Here is an 11,399-nt window from a genome sequence, read left to right as displayed (position 1 = left end):
TGTTCATTATTTTTGTTATTTTCTCGCCTGGTCCATTATACTCCTGCTATGAGTGAAACCATCCGGTATTTTTCTTTCTCTTTCTGGCTTAGCATTGCATCTTCTTAATGAAGCGACAGTGAGGTCAGTGGTGCCTCGCAGCTCTCACCCTGAACGTGAAAGAGCTGAACACCGCTGTCTCAGGAGGCAGCGGGAGGGTAGCAGGCGGCCCTGCGTGGCCGTGCTGTGCCTGCAGCTGTCTGCCCTTCTTTCAGGTTCACCGCTGTGGTCACCGCGGCCCCTGTCAGCAGCTCGCAGAGCGCCCCGTCCACGCCGCCATTCTCTGCCTCCAAGCCCGCCTCTGCACCCCTCGGCGCCCCCGCTGCTCTCTCCTCCTCGTTGGGTCTGGCTTCGGCGAAGGCCCCAGCTGCTCCCCTGGCATCAGGTAAGCTTTTCCACGAGCGTCTCCAGAGCCCAGGCATGAATTCTCGATATTTTTTGAAGGTCAGTCCTCACTCGTGTAGCCGGGCCACGGCTTCCCCTGCTTGCTGTATCTCATGCTAACGCGCGGATGTTCAGACTCTGACTCGGGCCCCCGGCTCAACTCTGACCCTGCTCCTGGAGCTGCGTGTTCTTGGTGCTGTCCGAAAGGGTCTGGTGGGGGCATTAGCTGCAGGGGCAGCCTCCGCTCACGGCGGTCAGTGAAGGTCAGCGACGGAGCAGCTCCGGGGCTGCGTAGAGGAGACGGCGCCCGCCGCGGTTACTTTCCCAAGCAGCGCCGAAGGCCGCACGTGGCGGTACTAGTCAGCCCGTGGAGATGAGGTGCACTGTAGGAATCTCTGACCAAAAGTACCTGCCTTTTCCTTTCAAGCCCAAGAAAGGTTGCAGAAATCACAGAGTGGCTGCTGAGCCCTCGCTGAGATTCAGTGCTTGCTCCCATTTCCCATTACTTGTTTGTCTCTCTCCTGTTTTTGTATCTTTTTCTAAAACCCTGAGTTAATTGCAGACATGAAACTCTTGCCTTCTAACTACTGTAGTGTGAGTCTCCTAAAGCCACATAATCGAACTCAGGAGCCTTGACAGCGTGGACGATGGCCCGTCTGACACACTTCCACAGTTGTCCCACTTAACCTTCGTTCTTCACGGCTCCCTCCCCAGCCCGGGAGCCAGCCAGCGCTCGCACACCGTCTTCCCACGTTGTCCCACGAGTGTGGGCCTCAGAGAGCTGCTCACGCTGTCGCAGCACTGACATTTGTAGGGCCTCGGGCAGTGGCTTGCCTCTCGTTGGGGTGTGAGCGCTTCCACGAGGTGAGAGCAGGGGAAGTGTGTGCAGGCAGGCCTCCTGGGAAGCAGCCCACAGGTGCCTTTCACGAATGCCAGCGGTGACTCCTAACCAGCCCCAGTGGGGTGACTTCGTGTGTGACAGAGGCGTTTGGGAAATACTGAGCGAGCATTGAGCTGTGAAGAACTGCCTTGCGGGACTTGCCCAAGTCACCTTATTTGGGGGCTTTTTATCAGAGGCAGAAAGGCATCTGCCTGTGTCCCACAAGGTTAAGGAGTCCTGCCTTCATCCTCACGTCTCTTTCTGCCCGGAGTGTCGCCAGAGGCTCGCTCCCGCTGCACTGCTCCCTGCCCAGATGCCCCATCCTCGCCGCCATTCCTTAATGCTCAGACTAGATAGCCCAGTCTGATCTAGGCTGCTGTAGCAGTCCGGCTGCACCGGGTCACCAGGAGACCCCCTCGCAGACCATGGCATCGCGATCTCGTGAGGCGATGTGAGAGATTTTGGGCTTTCTGTTTATGAAATCTCCCTACCTTAGAAGCCCCCGATGATGCTGATGCACCATAGGATTAGACTCGCCCCGAGGCTTCTAGGAAAGTCCTGAAGCCCCTACAAGGTGAAAACACAACTTACTGTTTTCAACTTGTGACTTTAAACTTTGTTTCTTTAAAGATTTATTTACTATTTATGCATACAGAACTGGAATACAGGCTAGAGGTGTGGTGGGTGAGAAGATTCACCAGAGACAAGTGGGGAGCAGAACAGGCAGATTGATGAAGTCCACTGCTGAGGGGAGCAGCGGGCAGATCAGGAGAGGGCTGCCGCGCCATGGGAGTCAGCTCCCAGGCAGGGATCAAACTCGTGCTGCAGTGGCTTCTGTGAGCTTCATAATGTGGTACTTTAACCTGTTGCGCCACCAGGGAGAGCTTGGCTTTAAAAATTTGTTCCTATTCCAAGAGGTACTTCAGCAAACTCTGCAGAGTAAGGATGGGCCAAAGTCTTGGGTCTCCAGGGTGGACTGGGGCTTAAGTCTCAGAGCTGTCACTGCCACGGCCTGAGTTCGATCCCTGGCCAGGGAGTGACCCACACGGCGCAGCAGACCTCTCCTGTCCCCCCGCTGCCCTCTCAGCAGTGTACTTTGTCAGTCTGCCTGATCTGTTCCCCCACTCTGTCCCCGGTGAATCCTCTTATCCCTGCACCTCTCGCCTGTACCCCATTTCTTATACACATAAATAAATCTTTAAAACAAAAACAAAGCCACACAGGCCTAGTTCAACAAATACTGCACACAAATAACTGTGATCAGAGATCTCCAGTTTTATCTGCTTTATGAAGTGTTAGTGCATGTTCTCAGTCATCTTGAACAGAAGGTGACATACCACGTCCTCGCCCTTCTTAACAGAGGTCATTGAAGGGCCCAGAGACAGGATGCTTCAGCTTGGAGGACAGGACAGCTGTGGCGGAGAAATGATGGGGCTGAATACTGTCTGACTGACTTTTTATTCCAGCAGGGCCGTCTGCACAGGGCAGTCCAAGTCCGGCATCCTTGGTGGCCCAGAAATCACCCAGGATCACTCCTCCGGTGGCAAAGGCGGTCTCCCCCCAGGTGTGTGAACCCCACTCACAGTGCTTGTGCTCCTCAGCCTCCCCCCAGCAGAGGTCACCCTGAGGTATTCAGGACCTGAGTTGCTGCTCCACAAGGTGGGCTGAGTATCGTATGCGCCCCGAGACGCCTCGCTGCAGCCGCAGTCCGGCTGGGTCCGCGCGGACCTGAGCCTGCCACCGCTGAGCAGCGTCTGAGTGTTCCCTCCTCCCCGTGGCGGCCCAGAAGCGGCTCCGCCCCGCCCCCTGCCCTTTCCCGCCGTCTCGGGTTGCTGTGTCTGCTGTCCTGCCGACAGCCGTGCATGTGGGAGCCGTGCGGCGCGCACACCGTGTGTGTCGCCCGAGCGGCCTCGGCCCCTCCACTCAGAACAAGAAGCAGCACAGCAGGACCCCGACGTCCCACACGGTCGTCTTCCATATGATGAGTGGCCACTGAAAAGCTGTCCTGCGGGGCGGCGCCTCGGCCACTCTCCCACTGTTGAAGATACAAAGGCCCTCGCCGGCTCGCACCCGTGACGCCGGCACTTCTCAGGGCCCGCCTGTTGTCAGCGTGGCTCCTTTCTTATTGCTGCTGCTTTTAATGATTCTTTGTAGTTTTTAATTATTGACTGTATTTATTTAGATGTGTATTTGACGTCATTACTCACTTTTATATACTGCTTTCTTCACGGCCTCTTGCAGTGAGTGCAAGTTCTTCATTTCCGTATAGGTCAGTGTAGCGATTTTTCTGTGCGGTGCTCTGTGTGTTCTGTGTGGGAGTCCTTTCCTACTGTGGGGCCAGAGCTGTTCTCGGTTTTCTAAAAGCGTGGTTATTTTACTTTCCACAGCCAGTTAAGTGCTATGGCTGACCTCAGAGAACCGTGTTAGTTTCCCGTGTGACTGACCCTCAGCGCAGGAAGCGCTTCTTTGACAGGCCTGCATTTGGGCGTCACGCACGACTCACGGATCTTGCTAAGTGTCTGCCATCTTTAAAGAATGCTTGAATAGTCAAAAATCTGTTTTATGTAACTTGCTATAGATCTCAGTTTAAAAGCTGCCGCCAGTTACAATCTCTGTGAAACAGAATTCTTGGGTGCTGTCTCAGCGGGACAGGTTGCTTTTCTAGTGCTCTGATCTCTGCAGCCAGGTGTTTGCTCAAACCCCAAGCCCACCTGTTCCCCGTCCAGACTGGCAGGTCTGAGCTCTGCGGGCACGTGGGGTATGTTTAAAGCCTCGTCTCAGTCCCCCCCGCCGTCGGTGTGAGGCCTTCCTCACCTCTTGCCCAGTCTCCTGACTAGTGCCCGGCTCTGCTCCAGCCTCCCCTGTCATGGGTTGTTTGGCGGCAAGCAGGATACCTGGATACCTGAGAATCAAAGAGTAGTTCGGACTCCTGTAAAGCCCACGGTGTCTTTCCAGCACTCGCGAGATGCCCGGCCCTGGGGAGTAGCGTCCCCCGAGCTGCCTTGCCCGCCAGCGCCTCCCGACCTCACTCTGCGTTCACGTTCCCTCTGCCGTGAGCAGCGCCAGCATCTTTCTGCCTCATTCTTTTTGTGTTTTTTATTCTTTTCTGCCTAAAATTCTTTGCACTTGAACATCACACTGCCGAGAAGGTGCTTCTCCTAGAACTTCCCCTCGCTTTCTCCAGACTCGGTCTCAGCTCAGTGGCGGCCGTCTCTGAGGGCTTCCTGCACCATCTCAGCTCTAGCAGCGCCTGTCTCATTCTCTACGTTCTGCTGCTTTTTCACTATCCGCGCTGTCTCAGTGAGCCCACGAGAGCGGGGACCCCGTCTGGCTGTTCGGCCCTAGCATCACCCCTGGAGTGTGCCTCATCCGGGGGGCATGGCACACGCGCTTGGGAGCGGGAGAGCTGGAGCCCTAGTCGCGCCTTGCCAGGGCCGCCGCGCTGCCGTGAGAGCGCACCGACTGCCTCAGCGCTGCAGGGCCGGGCCGGGCTGCATCTTAGGATGTTTGCCTTCCATTGCAGGTGAAATCGCTTCAGCCTCCTGTCGCCGAAAAGCAGGGACAGCAGTGGAAGGAGTCAGATCCCCTGATAACCGGAATTGGGGAGGAGGTAAATTTGTTCTGCAGGTTTTTTCCAGAAGTCGCTCCGGAGACGAATGGCTCTGAGTGCCGGCTTCTGGGCCGCTGTGTTGTCTGGCCTCGAACCTCTGTGTCCCAGACATCTGTCCTGAGGGAGCTGCCGCCAGCCAGCTCGCTGAGTGTCCTCCTCTGTGGCTTACAGATCGCTCACTTCCAGAAGGAACTGGAAGAGCTGAAAACCCAGACTTCCCAAGCCTGCTTCCAGGTGGGCACGACGGAGGAGATGAAGCTGCTGCGCACGGAGTCGGACGGCCTGCGCTCCTTCCTCCTGGAGATTAAGGAGACCACAGAGGTCCGTGTGCGGTGGCGTCTCCTGAGGGTGGGCCCCGGAGGGCGTTCTCGTCCCCCGCCAGAGCGGGCTCCCCGTGCCCCTGCAAGCGGTGGGCGCTTCTCAGCCCGCGCTCAGCTCAGCCCTGTTAACATGTCAGGGGTGGCAGGTTACCTCGGGCTTCTGTGTGGAAGGAGTCGGAATACACAGCGTTCTGTAAAGATTCATTGTGGCTGTTAATTTGGCTTAGATGTATTTGAAATTTTTCTGTCTCTTGTAGAGAATTTTTGGGTTATAGTAAAGTGGCTTGTAAAGCAGAATGGCCGCCAGCCAGCCCCTGTGAAACCAGTGATGTGATTTGCAGCGTTGCTGTTACTAGCTCTGTTCCCTCTGGCTGGGGCCGGGCGTGTGCTAAATACATTGCACTTCACTGGCCTCTCACTGAAGCCTTTTGTGGGGGCGGGTGCTGTGATGCCTGCTGTTTTGCATGTCGGGAAGCTGTGGCTTGGTGGGGTGAAGGGTGAAGGGCTTAGCACCAGCCCCCTCCAGACTGACCCCAGCAGCCGCCTCAGGTGGCATGTCGGGGGCGGGGGAGCTCGGTGTCCCAAACTCAGCGGCAAGAGGTGCGGTCCGTGCTGCTGGCGCTCTGCTTGCCTCCTGCGTCACTGACCGCGCGGACGGGCGTGCTGTCGTGAGCGGGAGCATCACCTTTCCTGGCAGCAGGGTTCTTTTCACATGACTCCGCATACTTGGCTGTTCGCTCCGGGTACTGGCGGGACCCCTCCCGTGATGCATGGAGGCGTGCTTGTTTCTCAGAACACGCTCTTTGTGCCATACATCCTCATGCCTTTCCAGTCTCTCCACGGAGATATCAGTACCCTGAAAACAACTCTGCTTGAGGGCTTTGCCGGTGTGGAGGAAGCCAGAGAACAGAACGAGAGGAACTGTGACTCTGCGTACCTGCATTTGCTCTACAAGAGGCCTCTGGACCCCAAGAGTGAGGCTCAGCTGCAGGTAGGAGCACCCAGCCAACATGCTGCCTCGGCAGCCTTCCGCCAGGCTCCTCCCAGCCGGCCGGCCCGTGGAGCTGCCCATCCCTGTGAACCGGAGGCACTGTGACAGCGACGTCACTTTCCGCCCACCTGCTTGCATCCCCTGAAAACAGGGTCCTTTATTGAACCCGAAGTGTGGTGGAGAATAAATACGCTGCCCAGGAAGCTGCGCGGCTCCCCAGCAGATCATGAGTGATGCTCCCGGGAGTGACGGCTTGCCGCCTCCCGCGCCCTCTGCAGGGGCTTGTGTGTGTGAATTCGGCCTTCAGAGCCCCTTGTCCCGAGGGGCGCGTTGTGCATGAGGGCCTGGGGCGTGGGGCCTGGTGAAGCCACGACGCCACAGCCCCGCTGGGCCCGCTCCTCTGTGCTGTGCGATAGCTGGTCACTTGTCCTGGACTCTTAACTACTTTTTCTGTTTCAGTTAAATCTGATTTTTGTTTCCACTTTTCAATTCGAAGTTGCTGGATCATAAGCTTTAACCGGCTTATCTCCCACCTGCTCCCGTTTGCCAGGAGCCCTGCTCGGAAGGGCACCAGTTGGCAGCGTGTCCTCACCGGGGAAGGGTCTGGGTGCTGATGCAGCCTCCCAGCCCCTGGGAGCTCGAGGCCGCGGCCTCCCCTGTTCCCTTACCTGGCGGCGGGAGAGAGGAAATGCCCCCCCCCCCCCGACACTGGGAGCGGCGCGAGCCCCGCAGCGCCGGTGTCTGCCCCCGCCCCGCCGCGGAGGCTGCCCCACAGGCGTGCTGCCCGCCTGCCCTGCCCACGGGCCACAAGCTCCCAGCGAGGCGCCAGCCTCGTGTTTGAAGCAGGCAGCTCTGGGAGGACACTCCCGTGCAGGAGAGCCCTTTCTTTCTTCTTGGTGCTCAGGAGGTAGCGGTTGTTGGCGTGTGGGAGTGCACGCCGTGTAGAGGCAAGACGAGGAAGCAGGTTCTGGAGCTGGGCACCACGGCCTGGTCTCATGTCAGCCCTGCTGGAGAAGCCACGTGGGCAAGGGGGCGCGCAAGTGCAGCGGGGCTGTGTGCGGCAGCGGGCAGCGGGCAGCAGCACCATAGAAAAGAGCAGGACGTGACGGGCCGGGAGAGGAGCAGTGGGTGGCCGTGTGGGGAGCGCGGAAGAAACCTCCAGGCGCGTGCAGCTGGGAAGACGCCGAAGCTGGGCAGCGGGCAGAGCAGCTGAGTATCTCGTCGGGATCTGCTCTGATGCCTTCTGCAGCCCGCTGGCGCGCTCTAAATCAGCAGCTGAAAACGCTCCGCTCCATAAGGCGTGTGTGCGGATGGACGCGCTCTCCCTGGCGGGCAGACGCTGTGCTCATGCGCGCGCCTGGGGGCTGCCTTCTCTGCGCGAGTGGCGCGTCAGGCTGCGTGGCTGCGGAGGCCGGCGCTGGCCCCAAGTCTAAAGAAGGTTCGTGCGCCCTGAAATGAGCCGGTGGCTAAGAGTTTTAGTCATGTAAATGCAGTTGCTGATGCGGGCACTGTTATTTGTTTCTGAGGAGAAATTCTTTGTCTCACTGGTGAGATGATGTCCGTGTCCTCTGCTGTGAGTAATAGCAAGGTTCGAATCGCCTCAGCTCTGCCTCTTGGACCGTTCTGGGCATAGCGCGGTGGGAAGAGCTGAATCTGAGTGGATGTGCCGTGGGGCCAGAGCGGGGGAAGATCCCGCCTCGCCCTGATGCTTCACAGGAGCCGAAAACAGACCCAAGCCAGAGCTTTTGCTCCAGCGCACACGCCCTTCCTGGTGCCCCCTCTCAGCACTGCCCTTCCATCATCCCGCTGGGCTGGAGCTTCTGGGTTTCGCTTTAATGACGTTCTCAGGCATCTGCCTTTTCACTTTCCCATAGGAAATTCGGCGCCTTCATCAGTATGTGAAGTTCGCTGTCCAGGATGTGAACGACGTTCTGGACTTGGAGTGGGATCGGCATCTGGAGCAAAAAAGAAAGCAGAAGTGAGTCCGGCCCCAGCGCCTGGGTGGGCTGGGTCCCGCTGCAGCTCTGCTCAGAAACGATTTGGAGGCATTCAGAGCCCCTCTGAATGTTCACTGTCTTTGGCCCAGCTGTTCTCATTCTAGAAGTCTCTAGGAGTAACAGTCCTCGTGGCAATTTATATACTTTATGGCCGCACAGAGTTGGGCTCAGCTTCTTTGGCCAAAAGTTAGTGGAGTCAACTCAGTAAATTTGTCATGTTGTTTACTCAACACAGGAGACCACAGCTACTGAATAGCACGTTGTCAGAAAATTCAGTGCATTTTCTCTATGGTATGACGTAACGATTGTTACCAGTCATTACCTGTGACGTGAGCTATCAGAAGGGTAAGGTAAAAAAATCATAATGGATGGTCTCAATGCAGAAGTCTAAACAAGGAAGACAGGCTAGAAATAAATCTGTCAAAATATTCACAATTGTATCTGTGAGATGGATGAAGACTCATTTTGCCCTTATACTTTTTTGTGTATTCCAAATTTTTTTCTTGGAGAGATATTTCTAGTTAGTGTAAAAAATTCTAAAGATGAGAGAAGTGAGGACAGGGGAAGCCTTTACCCAGTCTCCTACTGCTGGTTGGCTGGTGGGCGCCGTGTAGTTCCCAGGACTAGAACGCAGTACTCGCACAGAGCAGTGAAGTGCCCATTTTGAGGAAACTCAAAAAGCAGGCAAGCCCTCAGAATACTGGATTTTGACGTGTCTAGCCCAGTGGGGAAACCAGCCGAGAGCTATCTGCCCACTTGACAGAGCTGTGGCTCGCTGAATGTGTCAGTGGGCACTGGGTGTGATGTCAGGGGCAGGACCAGGAGCTGCTTACACATCACTAAGCAAAATTCAGTACGACGTCAGTCATGCCCCGAGGAGCCGCAGCTCGGGTCCTGGATCCTTCAGACGCTGGACGGGGGTGACCCTGGGCTTGCGGTCCTGGCCCGGAGCATGGGACCCATTACAGAGTCCACAGGTCTGGGCCTACGCTTAGCCTCCCGGGGAGGACTCTGGGCCTGCAGTGTGGGCTCTGCTTGCCTGATGGTAGAATCCTCTGCTGGCTGACTGATAAGTTGAGTTTTTAAAAAGTGTGATGCTGACAGAAGCCAGGCTTTCTTCTCCTTTATGACAAATCCCCGGATTCACTACTCAACAGGCTCTTTATTCCAGTTCCCTTTCTGCAGAGTTCACGTTTCACTTCCACATGGTTGACTGGCGCTTCAGCGTTTCTCTGGTTTCTGCCCTGTGCCTTTGCCGTGGACCTGGCCTACGTGTCCTCGGCTGCACGCCTCTCCCTTCCGCTTCAGTAGACTTTCACCCCACCCACCCCTCTTTTCCTAGTAATTGCTTCACTTGTTCACTGTGGAGTAGTTGGGTGGGTCCTGCTGGGCGGTCCCTCTCCTCAAGCACTCGTGTTCACTCCTTCGCGCCTGCCCATACAGGCGCCTGCTTGTGCCGGAGCGGGAGACGCTGTTCAACACCCTCGCCAACAACCGCGAGATCATCAACCAGCAGAGGAAGAGGCTGAACCACCTGGTGGACAGTCTGCAGCAGCTTCGTCTCTACAACCAGACCTCCCAGTGGGGCCTGTCCTCGGGCGCCCCTGCACCCCCCTCCACACACAGGTGTGGGGGAGGCCCTGTCAGCCACGGCGCAGTAGAGGGCGTGAGGAGGAAGGGGTGCCGGGCCAGGGGGCTCGGACGGGGCTTCAAGTCCTGCTGTCTGCCACCCGCGTGGTCACGGTCGTGCTCTTTTGCCCCACGATGGCTTTGACTACTGCCTCGCGGGAGGCTGGCGAAGCCTGGGACGCGCCTGGCCGTGAGCCGATGCAGCAGGTGCCTGGGGCTGCGCTCTAGCTGTTCCAGAGTAAACGGCAGGACTGGGCTGCCTTACTGTCTCGGCTCAGATGGGTCGTTTTGCTTGGTGGCGGCCCTCGGCCTGGCCAATAGTTTGCCCTGAGGCTGGCGAGCTAGGCGTGTTTCCCCTGTGTGCTGCATGCACGTTTTAATCAGTTGTGTGTGGCAGAGTGGGATTTGGTGTTAGGTCACTGCCTGGCCTCTCAGACGGAGGACATGATTGGGGGTGCGTCTGCCACTTGTGCTTGTCGTTAGGAGCCTCATACTCCCCACTGCCTGCCACCCGCCCTGCCCCTCAGATCCTTAGGTCACAGTTGGCTAGTTTGTAACTCTCCTGTTTCAGTTTTGACAGTGACCTTGAAAGCCTGCGCAACGCTTTGTTGAAAACCACCATAGATTCTCATGCCAAGCCCTTGCCCAAGGTACCAGGTAAGTCAGCCTTCCCAGCTGCCCAGGCGCTGTTCTCGTCTGCCTCTGATTGCCTAAGGGCCGGGCCGTCAGCTTTACGGGCTGTGCATTTCTTGCAGCCAAGCTGTCCCCGGTGAAACAGGCCCAGCTGAGGAACTTCTTGGCCAAGAGGAAGACCCCGCCCGTGAGATCCACTGCTCCAGGTAAGAGCAGCTGGCTCTGCGTTTTCTCACATCAACCATACGTGGGGGGCAGAGGCTGGGTTTTTCTTTTCCTTTTTTAGCAGGGATAGAGAATGTCCCCAGCCTCTAGTCTGAGCCTTGGAGTAAAGAGTCGCACATGCGTATTTGATGAGGAAGCTCAGGTAGCTGTTCTGGGGTGTCACGGTGTCTTCTGCAGATCTCGGGTCACATGACCGGGTGTCCAGGGGGTGGGTGGATGCGCCATTCCAGAGCGCTGGCCGCTGCTTTCGGGAGCGGCTTTCCCCTCCTCGCTGGACGGGCTTGCCGTAAGATGTGTGTGGGGGATCCTGTTACAGAAGAAGCAGCACTGACGAGGCAGTGGTGACTGGAAACACTTGCTGAAAAGAATTTGTGTGCTTAAGTTGTCTAGATAATTACCCAAAATTTCTTCTTTGAAATATTTGCTCTGTATAACTTCAGCACTAACCTGGCTTTGCTTTCATGCTCACATCTGCCTTTTTTCTTTGAAATTCTGTTCTGAGTTTAAATTTTTTTTATGCCAACAACCAAAATACCTTCTGGTCATTAAAATAGGGAAGGAAATTTAACAATCTTACTGTGCTATAATTTGTAGTTTTTTCTGTAATTATATGTAAGTAATAAGTAAGTAAATAATGATCATAATCCAGTGGATTTTCAGCTTTTATTTAAAGTTATTTTCAGTGTTTTAT

General features: G+C 56.3%; 1 protein-coding gene across 2 annotated transcripts in view; it reads left to right on the top strand.

Moving 5' to 3' along the window:
* Positions 1-11,399, top strand: part of NUP214 (nucleoporin 214kDa) — a 72,444-nt gene that overhangs the window by 16,594 nt on the left and 44,451 nt on the right. Inside the window, exons 13-21 of one of the 2 annotated variants that reach the window (XM_012721410.1) lie at positions 255-424; positions 2,773-2,867; positions 4,827-4,913; positions 5,085-5,234; positions 6,066-6,224; positions 8,099-8,202; positions 9,665-9,847; positions 10,422-10,507; positions 10,606-10,689. In XM_012721410.1, the coding sequence (XP_012576864.1) occupies positions 255-424; positions 2,773-2,867; positions 4,827-4,913; positions 5,085-5,234; positions 6,066-6,224; positions 8,099-8,202; positions 9,665-9,847; positions 10,422-10,507; positions 10,606-10,689 (1,118 nt within the window). Of the gene's footprint in view, positions 1-254; positions 425-2,769; positions 2,868-4,826; positions 4,914-5,084; positions 5,235-6,065; positions 6,225-8,098; positions 8,203-9,664; positions 9,848-10,421; positions 10,508-10,605; positions 10,690-11,399 lie in introns of both variants that reach the window. The other variant, XM_012721411.1, reaches the window with a different exon arrangement.

The sequence above is a fragment of the Condylura cristata genome, unplaced genomic scaffold (genome assembly GCF_000260355.1).
Source record: "Condylura cristata isolate star-nosed mole 26May11 unplaced genomic scaffold, ConCri1.0 scaffold00006, whole genome shotgun sequence".
Taxonomy (NCBI): domain Eukaryota; kingdom Metazoa; phylum Chordata; class Mammalia; order Eulipotyphla; family Talpidae; genus Condylura; species Condylura cristata.
Note: the sequence above shows the minus strand (reverse complement) of the source record. Positions and strands in the feature narration are given on the sequence as shown.